This window comes from Eurypyga helias, unplaced genomic scaffold (assembly GCF_000690775.1).
Source record: "Eurypyga helias isolate BGI_N326 unplaced genomic scaffold, ASM69077v1 scaffold10667, whole genome shotgun sequence".
Lineage (NCBI taxonomy): Eukaryota > Metazoa > Chordata > Aves > Eurypygiformes > Eurypygidae > Eurypyga > Eurypyga helias.
This window is the reverse complement of record NW_010262321.1, coordinates 9,755-27,442: the sequence shown is the minus strand read 5'-3', so window position 1 is coordinate 27,442 and position 17,688 is coordinate 9,755. Positions and strand designations below refer to the sequence as shown.

Genomic DNA, 17,688 nt, shown 5'->3' with positions numbered 1-17,688 from the left:
CTATCTGCCCTACGACGGCGGGGGAGGCGACGGCATTCCGCTCAGGGAGTTGCATAAACGAGGTACGCCGAGTGCGTGTCCGAGTTACTTGTTTGCCTGCCGGGATGTGCGCGAGTGCTGCTCGGGCATGGAGCAGCGGTGGCACGGCTGGGGAATGAGCGCAGGGCTGTGCTTTGTCAGCCTCCATGCCTCGGGTGGGAGGGGAATTGGGCTCCGGCCGGTCGCCGTGCTGTCAGCGGCGGGGGGCGGGCCGGTGGGGGCCGGTGGTCCTGCACCTCTCATCGCCTCGTGACTCCATCTTCGGTGTGTGGCAGGCTCTCCCCAGTCACTCACCCTCTTTAAAAAAAAATGAATAAAACCGTCTCGTGCACTCAAAAAACCACCCAAAACAGTGGTTGTGACTGCCCATGACCGGATCGGTGAGAGTTTATTAAATAGGCTGTTGTCGTGCCTTTCGCTGAGTTGAGTAGGAGCAGTGTTTGCTGGCTTTGAAGTTTCCGTCTGTGCTTGTAGGCTCGGCTCTTTGTTGACGTCTTTGGTAGGAGAAGGGAAAGCTGTACGGTTGGATTATATCACTTAAGCCAATATTGATGTGCTCTTAAGAGGCTGGAGCTTTGGGGCAGGTTCTTTGTTGCTTACAAGGAAGCAGATTGAAGAAGGAAATGGTTACCGATGTTTGGGGAAAAAAATCCTCTTGATCTTGCCTTTTGTTTCTTACTGCAGATTTAAAGGAGAACGTGTTCGATAAAGACTGCGTTTTGTACTGAGAGAAGTTGCAGTAGGAATAAATTAAAGTTATGCCTTCAAATTCTGAGGATATCAGTCTTGGTTGGGTTTGATGGTTACCCTGTGGTGTTTAAAATCAGTGAGTGTGGTAAATTCTCACTTTAGTTTTGTTTAAATTGGCTAATCTAAAATTAGAAAGTTATCAGCATTTATGGCTGATGCTGATGGCATTAGAGAGGAGTTGGGCTGAGTATAAAGGTATGATTTACGTAAGGTGATTTTTTTTCCTTTCCATGTTAATTTATCGTTTCATTTTTCCTTGTAAACTCTTATTTCTATAAATAAATTAGGTCATGCTTTCTTATGGTTTTTCCTAGGGTTTTTACCTTTGTTTTAGAAGTTTACCTGAAAAGTTGTTTGATTTTTTAATGAATCTTAGAATGTTTTTCAGCATATGTTAAGAACATCAACAAGTTCTAATATAGCTTAAGAGTATTTTAAGACAAAGCAATTTTTTTTCTGCCTAGGTTATTATATGGCAGGTGCTGGATAGTTCCCTAAATCAGATTTTAGAATCACTTCTGAGAAATCGAGGATGGCATTTTCTTAGGTGTGAATTGGAGATCCTGTGTATGGTGTCTGGTATGTGTCTTACCTGTAAGATACATATAAGATAGGATACATGTATGGTGCATATTTTTATATGTATAAATACTTGGAGAGAAGGTGCAATGAAGACAGAGCCGAGCTCTTTTTGGTGGTGCCCAGTGACAGGACCAGAGGCAATGGGCACAAACTGAAACACAGGAGGATCACTCTGAACGTGAGGAAACAGTTGTTTAATGCAAGGGTGACTGAGCAGGGGAACAGATTGCCCAGAGAGGTTGTGAAATCTCCTTCCTTGGAGATATTCAAAAGCTGTCTCGACATGGTTCTGGGAAGCTGGCTGTAGTTGGGCGTGCTTGAGCAGGAGGGTTGGGTCAGATGAGCTCCAGAGGTCCCTTCCAACCTCCGCCATTGTGTGAGTGTACATTTGTAGAAGCTGCGAAACAGCCCTGTCATTACACTTTCAAACTCTGAAAAGTCTAGTTAGACACTGAAATATGTTCAGATGTACATTCCTGGAAATTACCAGATTTTAGTTGATTTTACAATATGAAAAGTAGAGCTATTTGCACTTCAAAATGGTCTCTGGCACACTGGAGTGTTGCTATTAAACACAGAGTTTAAAAATACGGTAATGAAAACAGAGAGGGTTCAGCTGGGTGTTCCCATCGTGGACACACTAAGAGAATTCCCACTTGTGACTTGTCACTTTTTGCAGTTTCACTGAATACCAGTAAGCCCTGTTCTTTCTATATTCTAACACTGTATTTCAAAACCAGTGTTACTGTGCTTGCTGCAGTGAGTTTTTGTTGTTAAAACAACCCCAAACAAACCAACAGTGTCACCATAATCTCTTGCGAATCTGAATTTGTCAAGTGCATATGACTCATAGGGAAATTGAATCTCCAGACCAGTTTGTTCCATAGATTTCATCAAAATTTGTTTGTATTTCCTTCTGATTTACAGTACCACAGTAATTTCTTATTGTCATCTAGCTATTAAAACTAGGCTTAAAATGCCAACGGAGGCAGAAATTTAAAGTAAATTCTTGACATTTCTGTATTATCTGTGAGTTGAGAAGAAGATACCACCAAGATTTTTTTCCTCTCATGTAGGTTTCAGAGCACTGTAATAACAAGCTAAGAGAAAATGGATATTTTGAGAAAACGGGCTTCATTGTTAAAGCCTGTGGAATTTTTTCCCTTATTCGCATGCTGACAGCTCTTCTGTACTGCAGAGTAATGTCATGCAAAACTGCTTTGTAACATCAAAGCATTTGTTGCGCTAATTGGCTGCAGTGGCTCACCCAAAGTGGCTGTACCTCAGCAGTGGTAAAATGCCTGTTTAAATCAGTAGGGGTATTTGAGGTTTAATTAAGTCTTTTCTGATGTTCAATGAGATGAAATACAAAGTATTATAATACTTTATTATTAAAAGCTGACCGTTAGTTTGCATTAAAATGGTGCTTCCACACACGCTCTCACACCCCTCCCATGCAAATATGCTGTGGAACAGCAAATGGAAAGGTTTTAGAATACGTATTTGTTAATTGTGTTTATCTTTTAATGTTGATCGCACATTGTGCTCTCTTTGGGGAAAAAAAAAAGCAGATGTCGTTGAGTACTTCTTACCAGGACTTCCTTAAACCTGCTTGTCTTGATGCTTTTCTTTATGTGGGACTAAATGCATTGTTCCAGACCTCCTTATCCTCCCTGATCTACTGAAATAAAACTGCAGGAACACAGTACATGTCTGCTCTCTGGTAATGAAAAGAGTTAAAGTCACTACTACTCTCCTCAGAAAGGGGTTTTAAGTCCTGGTTTAGGATTGCATGTATGGTAAGTAACTGACATAGACACTTTTTCATAAGAATTTTCTATATACTAAGCCACGTGCTAGAACATATGTTGTGGATATAAAGTATTAGTGTTGCTCAGTTCTTTGCCCTTGGGTTGGGGTTTTTGTTTGTTTGTTTTTTGCATTATCTTTGCTAGCTGGATCCTTTTGAAAGTTCCAAATTACCTTGCTTGTCATCCAGCCATTCACAGACATGGTCACACTCCCTTGATTCCGTTCTTCCCTCTCTTTTCCCCTAAATCAGTATTAATTTTACCATTCTTTAAAAATTTGAAATCTGAGCAATAGCAGTGCATGTATACTGGGCAGGCTACCAGTAGCAAAACTTGAGCTTCAGCAAGCACGAGGGTTGTTAACTCCTTTTTATTTGCTGCATATACATAAGTACATCTTAGATTTTGGATTTTGGAAGTCCTCAAACAAAATTAATGAAATGTTGCATCACTAATGAGCTGCGATCGAGTTAGTAGGCAGGGGATTTGAAAATGACGTGTCTGAAGAGCGCACCAAATTTACTGATGACGTTTTAAGGGTTTTTTTGAGAGACAAAATAACTCGTGATTTCATTTATTGTGCGTGCACCCATCATGACAGCATGCAGATGCAAGCCCTATTGCTTAGACTGTACTATTAATGGTAACAGTAGGGAAACCTCTCCCCCTCCCTCTGTTATCATCAGCTGTGTTTAATAATATACTAGGAAGAGTTTGAGTCAGATGCATACTGAGCCAGTTCAGATCTTCTAAGGGCTAAATTTATCTTTTGTCTTTTAGGCTGCGTTTCTGCTTATGGGCCTCTTACGTTTAAGAATTAGTAGATAAAAGCCATTAGAGACTCAAATTCTGGGCGTGACCCTTGAAGTAAATGGGCGTGAAAGTTGTGTACACATGCCCAGAGATAGAGTTTGACCCTGAAATTTTATTGGTAGCAGAGGAAGAGTAATAAAATAAAATTTTAGCCTTATTACTGACTTATGACAGAAAATGTAATCAAGATGATTAGAGCTGTCGAACACTGAGTGCTTTGAGAAAAAGCATTGGAGAAACTCAGCGTGCTTACTGCACTGCACTGTCTTTAAGGTTTCTAGTATAAAAAGGGGATAAGGGTTTTCAGTTACAAGTTTAGAATATTTGACTTTGGTGATTAACAGAAAGTACCATGAGATACAACTACAGTTTTTTGTCGGTTGTCTGCATGTGCTGTGTGACTCAAAAGGTTCTCTATTAGGCATCCATTTCTGATTTTGGAAATCGTTTTGAGATGTACTATGATGTGAGATATTAGAAAGCTAATGAACAAACCAAGATTATTCCCTGTTTGGGCCTGAACGTGGCCTGACTGGGAGAATCATATTAGCAGAATTAGTATTTTTGTTGCAACCTGTCTTTGCCCTCCAGAACAATGTATAAGTAGCTCTTACGAACATGCACCAGCACTTAGAAATCTGAAATTTCTGTTGTTCTGACTGTTAGTGCCTTGGCCGTTGTGAGATGATAGATTACCTCCCTTTTGTAATGCTTGCTTTATCTAACTTTATCTATCTTTACACCTTTTATTTTTCTCATCTTCTGCCTGTGGTGTTCATCTTTTATTTACATTGTAGATTTAGTGTTGTGGAAATCCCCGTAACTCTCCAACTGCATACCTGAAGTCCCTCTTCAGTATAGACCTAACTAAATAAATATGGTCCACTCTGCCTTTAAGACTACAAGAAAAGAGATCTGTAACAATAAAGCCATTTTTTCTGCTGCATGATAGAAACAGAAGTGTTTCTTCCACCTAAACTAAAAAGCCAAAGCTGTTTATGCCCTTTTTATTTAAAAAAAGTTATGCTATGCACATTGAGCAATACTTGGCCTCCTCTTTGCTACCTTCTCAGATTCCGGTGCGTTTGCAGTGGATGAAAGTCCTCAAAAGTCTTGGTTTCACTCTGAGTTGCTACTATCCAACTTTCCTTCAACTCCTGCATCTTCAAAGGTTATTTTTAAACCCAGGTGTTTTGGGGCTTTTTGGTTGGTTGTTTGTCTTAGCAAAAGAAATTGAGAGGAGGGGAATTACCACTGAGTACTTTGGGAAAGCATTTTCTTTCTTTTCCCTGCTCTTTAAATCTTGTTCCAAGTCTTCCTGTTTCCCACCTATCAGATTTTTTTTCCAGCTGATGTTTTTCCGTTGGTGCATTTTGCCGTTTTTGTATGGATTTTGATTGTAATGCTGCCTTGGTTTAACTCCGGCCAGCAAAATACGATGAAGCTGCTCTCACACCTCCTCCCCCCTTTACCTGGTTTCCGTTTCTTTTTCTCCCACGCCCCCCAAGAGACAGCACAAATGCAGAGACCACTTTGTGCTTGTAAGCCTTCCATGCAGTTTGGAAGAGCCAGCTGAAGAGACAGGCTGGAAATTTATAGTCACACCCGAAGGGGAATGTGTTATTTGATTACAAAGACTTCAAAACCATTGATCTTCAGCAGTAGGGAGTGATAGCACTTTGGCGTGGCTGCTGTGCTTCTGATTCTGAAATTCAGAGGTACTTCTAGCCAGGAAAAGACAATAGTGCTTAGTGACTCTTCTTGAGTGGTTACAGACAAATGTAAATAAACTGACGATTGTTTGTTGTCTTTTTTTTTAATTGAAGACCTCATATTTTGCTGTATGAATACGGAGGCAGCAGGAAGCTGAGGCACTAACACATATCTTGTGTGTACAAATCTTCTTTGTTACCAGTGTAAATGATCCTTACGGTGTGCACTGCGTTCAGGGTGCTTCCCGCCTCCGCTCCCCTTGCCACCTAATACCCAAGGACGCACGGGTGAAGCAAAGCCTTGGATTAGTATCTGGCCTCTGGAAAACTACAGCTCCCGCTGCTTTTAGCACTCACTAGGTTTGGATGGTTGTGTCAGGGAGAGCTTATTCCAGCCTTCGGTGTAAACTGATTACCTTCATTTTCACTCACAGAGGTGTGTTTATGGTTTTTTCCCTCCCTTCACGCTGCTCTGAGTAGCACAAATGAACTGTGTGGCACTGCTGTCAGCCAGAAGGACGGCTGCTGAGGGGAATACTGTGTAGGATGGGATGTGTGAGCAGCAGCAAGCTGGGCTGTTCCTGCTGTAAGGGTTAGAAATTATGCAGATTGTAGAAAAATACCTTTGAGAAATGGCAGGTGATTATTCCTCTGCCAGTGACTCCAATATTGACACTGTTGATCTGTTACTGTGTTTGCAACATTGAAATGTTTCTAAACACAGACACCTTCAGGCGTTTCGACCTCTCTGAAATGGATATTACTGTATAGCGTCTGCATATTAGTATTTATGTAGAAGTTTTGAATGGTGTCCAGCAGAAATACATCATTAAAATCTAACAAGACCTCAGGGGTGCATTTGTGTATTTCAGTGTCACTAGTCTGACAGTTTGTTGCTGGGGAAGTGGGTGAACTTCCTTGTCCTTCCCCACCTCTTCTCTTAGTTCCTGCTCTTGTACTGGCTCCGAGTCTTGTCTGACAGCACAGAAACTTGATTCCAGTTCTGTATGATGGCGAATACTGTTATTAATTTTGTCTGTTTAGTTGGATTAGCATGTTTGATTGGCTTACTGTGCAGTTGGATCCAGGGGTGACGGAGCTGATCCAAGGACAAGAGTGGGAGTATGTGACCAAGAATGGGAGGGAGAAATAGGGGCAGCAAGATCTGCTATTTGGGTGGCAGCAGTGTGTTAGATCAGCTCAGCCTTACTGCCTAATTGTGTCCTGAGAGATATGCCTCATTTCATAAGCTAGTGTGTGCTAGGTTTGAGACAAAACAGTGTGTTTTGTGGTGTGCATTCAGAAGATATGTATCATATGCTGTATAACATAAAGAAGGGGTCTTAAACTTTATCATAAAATTATGGTCCCTTGTTAACTTTGCTAGCCACCCTCTGGGGCCTGTTGGTGTCTCATTTCTGTATCTTGTCCTCTATGGAGGCTCTAGCTTTGTGGATTTGTTTTCTAGGTGATACTGGATAATTGTTCAAATAATCACATGATGGAGAACTACATAAAAATCTGGCATGCACCATTTGATTACACTGGATGCAGCATTTGTCTTAAATCTTGGTTATATCTCTTTTCATTATTTCATTGCCATCCAGAGGGACCTGGACAGGCTGGAGAGGTGGGCCACTGCCAACCTCATGGAGTTCAACAAGGCAAAGCGCAAGGTCCTCCTGGGTTGGGTCAATCCCAAACACAAGTACAGGCTGGGTGCACACTCTATTGAGAGCAGCCCTGAGGAGAAGGATTTGGGGTACTGGGGGATGAAAAGCTGGACATGAGCCGGCCGTGGGCGCTGGCAGCCCAGAAAGCCAACCGTATCCTGGGCTGGATCAGGAGAAGTGTGGCCAGCAGGGCGAGGGAGGGGATTCTGCCCCTCTGCTCTGCTCTGGTGAGACCCCACCTGGAGTGCTGCGTCCAGCTGTGGAGCCCCCAACATCAGAAGGATATAGCCCGGTTGGAGCGAGTCCAGAGGAGGCCACGGAGATGCTCCGAGGGCTGGAGCCCCTCTGCCATGGGGACAGGCTGGGAGAGTTGGGGTGTTCAGCCGGGAGAAGGGAAGGCTCCGGGGAGACCTTATAGCACCTTCCAGTGCCTGAAGGGGCTACAAGGAAGCTGGGGGGGACTTTTCCCAAGGGTCTGTAGTGACAGGACAAGGGGTAACGGGTTTAAACGGAAAGGGGGGAGGGTTAGATTGGATATCAGGAAGAAGTTCTTCCCACAGAGGGTGGGGAGCACTGGGACAGGTTGTCCAGAGGCGCTGTGGATGGTCCATCCCTGGAAGTGTCCAAGGCCAGGCTGGATGAAGCTTGGAGCAACCTGGTCTAGTGGAAGGTGTCCCTGCCCATGGCAGGGGGGGTGGAACTAGATGGTCTTTAAGGTCCCTTTCCACCCAAACAGTTCTATGACTATTTTCATGAGCTAAGAGGAAACACTGCACACAAGAAAAGAATTGTGAAGGAGTGTTGAACAGTTAAGCAGGCATTAGGAGAATCAAGTATGTTGCAAAACCCCCTCCTTGTGTGAAACTGCATTTAGATAACCATAAAGCACTTGCTCCCTCATTTCCTTAACTCAAGGTGTTTTAAGTGTCCTTTCAGTGGGATTTTTAAATCATAGAGTCTGGAGACTGCAGCGCACTGCCTTCCCGCAGGAGAGAACACCGAGGAGAAGTGGGAACGCAGGTTCGCTGGCTCTTCATTTCTTCATACCAGCGACAGGATAACAGGACCCTGAAGATCTTTATGGTCTACTGAGTCCCCCTCTTCACTGGGGACTTGTTAGGAGTGATCTGTGAAGTAAAATAATGCAATGGCATATGAATGTCAGCAACTCAGGTTTTGATTTGTTAGTGGTTTAAGATGTTTTATCTTGAAAATTTTGGAACTGTACCATAGTGAACCGTCAGTAATGGTCTGCTCATATTTTAAAGGTATTAGTCCTGGCTGATGTGATCTTTCTCTTTTTAAACAAATTAGCTAAAACTTAGCAGGTATTTTTCTTAGAAATATTCCCACAGATTTCACCAGCCACATGTTGCCCAGAGTTGCTTTCAAAAGTGAAAGAAATGTACTGAGTTGCAAATGGACAGGGGAGTGTGGGATCACTGCTAGAGGAGGCGAGGCATACTTTGAAAATGCTCTTTGTGGCACCTGAAAAGTGCTGTAATCTACATAAAGAAGCTTTTTGTCATGTTTACTGTACTTCCAGCATCAGTCAAACTGAAGACTACTGGTATGAAGGCACGTATGTACAGTATGAAAGAAATGGTACTTCTTGCCTCAGGGAGGCATAAGGCAAGGCAGAGTCGGTAATGTATGAAACAACTTGTATGAGTACAGCAAAATATTAGTTCTCTCATTGCTTCGGTCCTGCTCTGTGTCAAGAGGGACCAGCTGAGCAGAGCAGGAGGGTGGATCACTTGGGAGCTAACAGCCATTCAGTGTAACCTCACGTTTGATGAAGAGATGAAGGATGAAGGAGAGCAATATGGTAAGGACTGCTTTCTCTGTCAGGCTTAGTGTCCTTTCAAGTGATTCTGGACTATATTTTTTTTCATTCTCATTTAAAAAACCCAAACAATAAAAAAAACCCTCCCACTTCTTCTGAGATGAGAGCTTTATTAAGGGGTTGGAATCTATGTCTCTTATTCCAGTTTCGTCCATGTAGCATTTTTGTTCATTTTTGCTGTACCTCATTCTGGTCATGTGTCCCAGCGTACAGCGTTTTACTTCATGCTTATACGTTTTTTCTTTCAGCAGATTACAGGTTTTTTCTTTCAGCAGGGTGTGTGATATACTTTAGTTGTTTCTGGGTTTTGTGTTTGGTTTTGGGTTTTTTTAACCTTGAAGCTGTTCTTCAGCACTACCAGCACTGATGGCAGAGAAAATACTGTGCTGAAGGCTTGGAATTATATGCATGGAAGGATAAGAAGTCAGCTCTTCCCTAGAAAGTAGTTTAGGCAAGACCTACAGCGTCTGAATCACCTAAAAAAAAGACAATTTCCTTTCTCTGTGAAAGCATGTTGCTTTTATTGTGTAGAAGCTTACGGTGTGCAGGCTTGCAGTCTGTGGTTGCAGCAGCTCACTAGTTAGGTGTTGAGAATACAGCATTCTTAAAGATGCTGTTGGGGCAGAGTGTGCTAATAAAGGGATGCCAGCTACCTTAGTTCTTCTAGGCATGGAAGGATTGTGTTGAATTTGCTTTGTAAGCATTCCTGTGAGTTGTATTGAGCCTCCGAGAGGATCAGTATATTAGTATTTGCCTCCCTGTAGTAACATGGGTTAGTGTGCAATAACAGTAACATTAAAAGTTTTGCCTGCAACTTTCACTATCTGCTTCCCAGTCTAACAAAGCCTTAAGCAAACTCATATGTAACGAAGTGAAGGCTTTACTTTCTTTGCAGCTGCAGAATGGCTCCGGTGTGTACGTATGGAAAGTGGGGGTGTTCTCTTATCGCTAGAGGCTGTGCTTATATGCCTTGTGTGCTAAGCGCTTGCTGTGGTTTTTTAAGACTAAGGCTGCTTGTGTTTTGATGAAAAGCATTGAGTTGTGGACTGAGAAAGAGTCTTGGAAGTTGAGGAGTGGGGAAAAGGGGGGAGGAAGGAAGGGGAAATGCTTTCTCAACGTGCGGAATGTCCAGAAGGCTACATTTGCTAAATGCTACAATTTATCAGGGTAGTGATGATTTCCTACTTGGAGGTTAGAGTGTTGTGGTGAAAAATCTCTATTGTGGTAAGGATTTTAACAAAATCTTTTGAGTTGAAAATAAGAACGCTTTGATGAAACTGACAATAAATTATGAGAATTTGCATGTGTTTATGCCAATGAGAACCGTTATTGTCGTAGATGGACGTACCATCATTCTTTGTGAAATGCTAGGAAAGGGAAGAAAGCAAAGTGGAAGTTTAGAAAAGTGTTCACTCTTGGTAAAGGTGTATTACTGGAAATTCTCCCTTGGAATAGTTAGATGCTACGTAGATCATAATGCTAGCTGGAGAATGTCCCCTCTGACTGCTGTCAGGCTTAATATATCTTACATACAGAGCCTGAGGTTTTGTACAGTTGTGCTCTGTAGGGCAGCCTTTCTACCATACAGTAGTTGCCTATTTCTCACCTTGTACAAGAGTATAGCTCTTCAGCCACATCAGGTGCTCTCAGCAGCTCTTCCACCAGAACACCTCTTCAGCCTCACCTCTTGTTCCACGTTTCCTTCCCATCATACAAGAATCATTTATATTCCAGTGTTTGGTGTGCTGGCAGAGTAGGAACCCGACACAGTTTTGGTGGGTTTTTATTATAGCCAGGCAACGAGCATTCTTTGTAGTTTACTCCAAGTTCTGCTTGGGATATGGGGCAGTGAGTGTGGTGCCACCCCTGATGATTTCCCTGGAGAGAATTCCAATTCAGCATCGTGTAATATGCATAAAATCATCTGCTACTGGTTGTGATAGATTTACAACTCTGAACTCCCCTTTGCCTTGTGTGGCATAGGGTTGCATGCTCCTTACAGCTTGATACTGCTTCATATATAACAGGGCATAAAACCAGTTACCCCAGGGCAAAGGCAAGCTTTTGTCCTACCGTGATCACTCAGGTTCAGGCAGCTGCTTGATCACATTGTACTTTGTTGGAGATTAATTATTAAACTATGGCTGAGTTTAATTTATGTCCCCTCGGTTTGCAAAGCAGGATAATTTCATGTAAAAATAACGTTTTTATTCTGTTATTCTTTTAATATCTGTTAGTATTTTAATTTTGAGAGCTAAACTAATCATTACAGTGTGAATTTTGTTACTGCCTCTTCCACAAGATTGGCTTGGCCTTTCAGCGAGCCAGACGTGTATCTTAAATTTCTAACTCTGAGAATTGGAAATGGTTAAGAGAATGGAATCCCATATCCTAAAGCAAGCTTTTCACAATCACCTCTATTAGCAAATGTGATTTAATTTGTTGCTGCTAGCCTTTTATTAATGGAAGCATAGGAAATGCTTCCCTACATCTGCCTTAAGAGAGACTAGCAGCAGCTTTAGATTTACAGGACTTAGCTATGGAGAATAGATGAGGGAGAATTTAATGTGGCATAAAAAACCATCATGAAGAAAGATGGCAGCCGGGATAGCATGAGAGAATGGTACTGGCATTGCTGAGGTCTTGTCTCCTGCATTTGCATTCTCTTCTTTTCCTTTAAGATTTAAAAAAAGAAAAACATAGAATTCGATAGAATTTTAAGCTTTCCTGTATATGATGTCTATATGTAATGTATAGTAGTTTGTTTATCTTGGAAATTTAAGGTCACATTTTGTCTTCATAGGATTTTTGTACTATTTTCTTGTGTATTGTCTTTCACCGCTAAGAAAATGTTGAAATAAACAATGTGTTATGTAGCAGGTATAAACAAACCCTGAAGCAGTAGGTGGCTGAGGCACATCTTTGGCTCTGAGTATAACGCCAGCTGTCAGACTGCTTCTGCTAGATCTCAGACTTCACGAATTTAAAAGGAAAAAGCAGATTTTACCTATGCATAAGTCTAATTGTTGTTGGTGAGCTCAGCTTTTGTAGCATTTGGAAGGCATTTACAAGTTGGCCCTTTGAAGACCTTTGATTTTTAAAAAAAATTTTTTTTTTTTTTTTAATAAGTTGTAAACTTCTGATAACTGCAGGCTCAGCTTCTTGGTGTTAGAAAACCAAAAAAAGTCAAACGGACAAGAACAACACGAAAAACTCCACCTGCCTAGTGTCACTCTGGTGGAGTGAGTTGTAGTGCCTGTCTGAGCTGATGGAGGTCTCGGCCAACACGTTTAAGAACAGGGATTACTGTGGTACGCCATATGCTGTTGGCCAAATTATTTTGTTCTAGTCAAACAAGTGAGAGTAATCCCTCTTTAACTCATTGTCTATATTAACCTCATTATACATGTTCCCTTTGCAGCAGTTACTGTTGCAGCAGCAGTTGGTGTTTGGTGGGCAAATGGTGGCCAGGCTATTATTTTGGCAGCCCCCCGGCAGAAGATTATACTTGGGGTTTGTATGTATACTGCAGGAACTCAAAAAACCCCCAAGATAATACAGAATTGATGACATTTGAAAGCTTAATAAAAAGAAAAGTTGTGAAGAGGGAGAAATTTTTGGTACTCCTCTTGCTTTTCTTATTCTGATGACTGAAGGAAATACTGTTGGAGATGTTGCTGTGCCAGTTGCCTGTGAAGGAGTGATGACAGATTAGTATTAGACATTTTCTTTATGCAGTATTTCCAACTTTCATGACCGAGGGCTCTTCTGTGAGTTCCTTGAAATAAAAATTAGAAAAAGGTTTAAAAAAGCAGTATTTGCTTGGCTTGCTGTTACTTTTTAGCAGCACTGATAATCCGTTGATAATGTATTTTAGGTTTGGTTGAGACATGTAGGAGAGATTGGTAATCAAAAGTATGTATATTTGAAAATGCCCACTTATGGAAGTGCTCTGAACTTCATATCGAATCGTCTGGGTTTGTTTTCTTATAGTCAGATTTTCCTCTGGTAGTCCATAAACTGAAATGTACTTCAAGGCAAGTGTGTGTTGAAGCTGCTGTTTTTTTTCACTTTGTTCTGCTCAAGTTTCTCAGGAGTCTGCACACAAAATAGAATGAGAGTTTGCCCAGTGCATTCTTATTTAAACAGTGGAAATACAGAGTCACTAATGTGCAAATTGAACATACAGATGAGTTAGAGAAAAAAAGGTGGTATGCAGCACTGAGACACCTAAATGAAGTAGAATATGCATATGATGGGCCGTGTCTTAATTGCTCGTTCAGAAATTTGATCTGCTGTAGTGTTACGAACATTGGAATACGTTGCTTATTGCAGACTTTGTTCATTCCCGTCTTTCCTCTGCCGCAGGAACTCATTATACAATGACAAATGGCGGAAGTATCAACAGTTCAACACATTTACTGGATCTTCTGGATGAACCGATTCCCGGAGTAGGAACGTACGATGACTTCCATACCATTGACTGGGTTCGAGAGAAGTGCAAAGACAGAGAAAGGCATAGACGGGTACTTGAGATAAGTAACAGTAATCTAACAGAAAATCCAAATAGGTGCATACCTTAAATTTGGAAGTAGTTACATCACCTACAACTACTTGAACGCTATAAAAAAGTTACAGTTTCATTGATTGAGTCCTGCAACACTATTTTAACTTGGAAGGGAGGCAGCGGTTTAACAGAGTGGAAAGAGTTTCCCTCACCCAAATGACATTTTTACACTACTGCTTTTTTGCTTGCTAGCATGTTTAAGGCTATTTTCCACTCTAGGTGTACTTGTAGCAGTACTATAGTGCTTATGGGGGTACTTGTACAGAAAAGTGAGCTCTGGTGTATATTGCTTTTATACTGGTACAAGTGTACCTGTGCTAGTGCTACGTAGTGCTGAGTTTGTTTGGATTATGGAAAGCGAAAATTTTCATATCTAAACCATTTACATCAGTGTATACATGCTTAACAAAAAAGTAGTCTCCGTAGATATAGTGAATGGCCTTTCCACTCACACATCCTCAAAGTTGAGGCCGTTTGTCTTTGTCAGCGTGCTCTGCAACAAGGTCTTTCATTCAGGGGTCCAGAGTTGGGTTAGGCAGTTACATGCTCTACACTGTCATTCGTGTAATAGACTTGTTTAACAGTGTTTCAGGAGGGGAAATGTGCTACTTTGAGCCTTACTGCCAAACTTTTGGGATGCTTACGTTAATTAACCTTCAAGACAGAAGGGATTTGGAGATGTGATTTTCCTAAAGTATTTTTTCCTCAGTCTTCACTGGCAACCCGAGTCACATAAGGCAAGGGCAGGGGCTGGGAGAATGGAGATATGCCCATGGTTAGAGAGGAGCCCAAAAATGAAAATCTCACAAATGTAGAGGTTTTGGTTTTTTGTTTTTTTTTCTTCTGTTTGTTGCACATACATTTTCCCTCCTTTTACAGTATGAAAAAAAAATCGTAATGATAGTATCCAGTTACATAATGAAGGTTTAATCATAAACCAAGTTATGCACAAATTTCAGCTCTGTGCACAAAGTAAATAAGGCTAAAATAAGAATTACTGTTTTTTCAGTATAATAATTTTAGATGTCATTACTAGTAGTTGTCTAGAAGTTATTATAAGGTAGTTATCCAGTTTTTCAGTGGGTTTTTTGTGTGGTTTTGGTCTAAAGATAAAAGATGCTTATATTTTAAGTGGAAGATTTAAGAAGGAATTTGAATTGTAATAGCTTATTAGTATGCTAATTATTTGAGATTCAACAAAAAATAATTTTTGTTACAAAAATTTTACAATTACGTGTTTTAGATGTGTATCATAGAAAGTATTCATTTATCCTGATAATGCATTTCCTGGGTCATAGTTCTTTAAATTAAGCAAATTTACTTTCCTCTGTCCATCTGTCAGCCCTTCGATATCTGAGTAAGGAAGCTGATTCATATGGGTGCAGCACGAAATACAAGTAGAATGTTTATGCCCTGCTCACTTTTTTTCTCTTACTCGTACTACAGAAAGACGTACAAGTGTACATGATGGTTTCTCTTTGCAGATTAACAGCAAGAAGAAAGAATCAGCATGGGAGATGACAAAAAGTTTGTACGATGCATGGTCAGGATGGCTAGTAGTCACACTAACTGGTTTGGCATCTGGTAAATTAAAAATCTAAGCATTTCTTTCTTATGTTTGTCAGCAAGTCTAATTTCTGAGCATTAAAGGGAGCGGGTTCTGGCCACGGGCATTCCTAGGTTTTTCAGCTTCAGTTGCTTTGTTTTGTGTGTCTAGTGAACCTTTGGTGGTACAACTTCGATTTCAGTTGTGGGGGAGATCTTATGTTTATATATTTTAACTGATTTGGTGGGAATTTTGTTTACTGAAATACTGCCTTTGACTGACTTGGGTTGGCCCAGGATCTCAAGCTGAGGGTCTGTCAAGATAATTAAATGAGTACATTGGAGGTAATTCTCTGCTACCAACATACACAAGTAAATTGTGGCTGTCTCTAGACAGCTGTTTCTAGTAGTGATTAATACCTTAAACATAGTAAATTATAACTAATTAGCAGTAGTACATGTTCACAAAATATTAATTTTAGAAGTTGTTTTTCAGTATACTGCTACTATGAAAAACTAGTTTGCCTTTGTAAAATAAAAAGGGGTGTGTACATATATTTTTTAATCCTTTGAAGCAATTTCCTAAGTAACACCTGTTTTTGGAGGACTCTTCAGCAAGTTCTCTGCACATAGTTACAGCACAGAATCCCTCTTAGGCTTTGAGCTTGTGAACTGCTTACTGTCAAACTGGTACCTGAAGGAGGAATTTCATGTTCCCCATGTTACAGAATTAAGTCATTTTGGATATGGGTTACGTGATGTTATCAGGTGTTATTTGAGGTTTTATTTCTGTTGTTATAAAGCTGATGGCAAGGTAAGATTTTTTTGGTACTGTTCTGTACCAAACAGTCGAATTGTTATCAGGTGTTATTTGAGGTTTTATTTCTGTTGTTATAAAGCTGATGGCAAGGTAAGATTTATTCTCTCCAAACGTGCTGTTCTGTACCAAGCAGTCGAATAGTTCCTGAGTTCTCTGAGGCATGGTAAGGTAGTTTGGTCAGGAGGTCTATTGTCTTTTTCATCACAAAAATGTGTCAGTCCTCTTTTGAGTCTTAACTCGAGTTTCAGTGGACTATTTTGGAATTGTGGCATAGGAAAAAAAAAAAGGCGTTTACCTTGGGTAATATGCAAGGTACCAGATTCTGAAGCAAATACTAAAATTGCCATATTGGAAAAGGATGTATTCCTGGAAATAAGTCATATTTTCGATGTCTATTTCTTTCAGTTTTCTCTAATTGCAGTTTACATCCATTTATACCAGTGCATTCATTCATTTCAGCTGTGTGCGCTACTCCCCTTTACCAGAATATTAACACAAAACTCTTTCCACAACAGGGGCATTGGCAGGATTAATTGACATTGCTGCTGACTGGATGACTGACTTAAAGGAAGGCATTTGCCTTAGTGCTTTGTGGTTTAACCATGAACAGTGTTGTTGGGGTTCGAATGAGACCACGTTTGAAGAGAGAGATAAATGTCCCCAGTGGAAGACATGGGCGGAACTCATAATCGGGCAAGCAGAAGTAAGTGTACACCCCTTCTCTGATGGGCTTGCTCAACAGCTCGACTGAGGATGGAAAAATATAGTGGCCTGAAGGTTAGGGCACTAAAATCATATTGGAGTTGTATTGTCTGCGCCACGTCCCTGCGTTTGAATTGGTTAGTGGGTTCTGCTGTAAGAGACGTGCGTTTCATGCGCTGCACGGGGGCTCCGAGTGTGGCAGGTGGAAGGAAGTTAGGAGGCTACAGAGCTGTTAATAACCAAAGGGTCTTTATTCTTGATCATAGCTATACAGAAAAAATAAATTTGTGGTGTTCTCTGATAACTAACAACAGTTTGGGTTTTCTTTTTTCTACCACAAAACTTGTTAAATAAAGAAGATCTGCTCACGTGCAGTAGCTTTTAGCAGCTCGTAGCTACTGGAAGTATACCTGTGCCGTGTTTATTTTTAAGAGGAAGCAATAGAACACTTCCTGCCTTGTATAACCCAGTCGTTGCTGACATACACGTGCCACAACTTCATTCTTCTCCAGCAAAATTCCCTCTTCCTTGGCTTGCTAATAATTACGGTCCCTCAGAGTGTGTGCATAACTGTACTTGCAGCAAGCATCATTCCGGGGTTTTATGTAGTGATTTTGCTCCTACACCAAATGTATATCCTGACTTTTGTTTTGGTTTTTGTTTTTGCTTTTAGGGTCCAGGTTCATACATAATGAACTACATAATGTACATTTTCTGGGCTTTGAGCTTTGCCTTCTTAGCAGTTTCTCTGGTGAAGGTATTTGCTCCCTATGCCTGTGGCTCCGGGATACCTGAGGTGAGGTCTAACTGATATCTACATTATAGGTG

General features: G+C 41.0%; 1 protein-coding gene across 1 annotated transcript in view; it reads left to right on the top strand.

Moving 5' to 3' along the window:
• Window positions 1–7: 7 nt before the first annotated feature.
• LOC104512629 (H(+)/Cl(-) exchange transporter 3-like) overlaps window positions 8–17,688 on the top strand; it is a gene marked incomplete at its 3' end in the record, with an annotated part of 24,500 nt that continues 6,819 nt past the window's right edge. Inside the window, exons 1-5 of the mRNA XM_010155682.1 lie at window positions 8–62; window positions 13,595–13,752; window positions 15,278–15,377; window positions 16,674–16,861; window positions 17,534–17,656. Of these exons, the coding sequence (XP_010153984.1) occupies window positions 13,609–13,752; window positions 15,278–15,377; window positions 16,674–16,861; window positions 17,534–17,656 (555 nt within the window). The remainder of the gene's footprint in view (window positions 63–13,594; window positions 13,753–15,277; window positions 15,378–16,673; window positions 16,862–17,533; window positions 17,657–17,688) is intronic.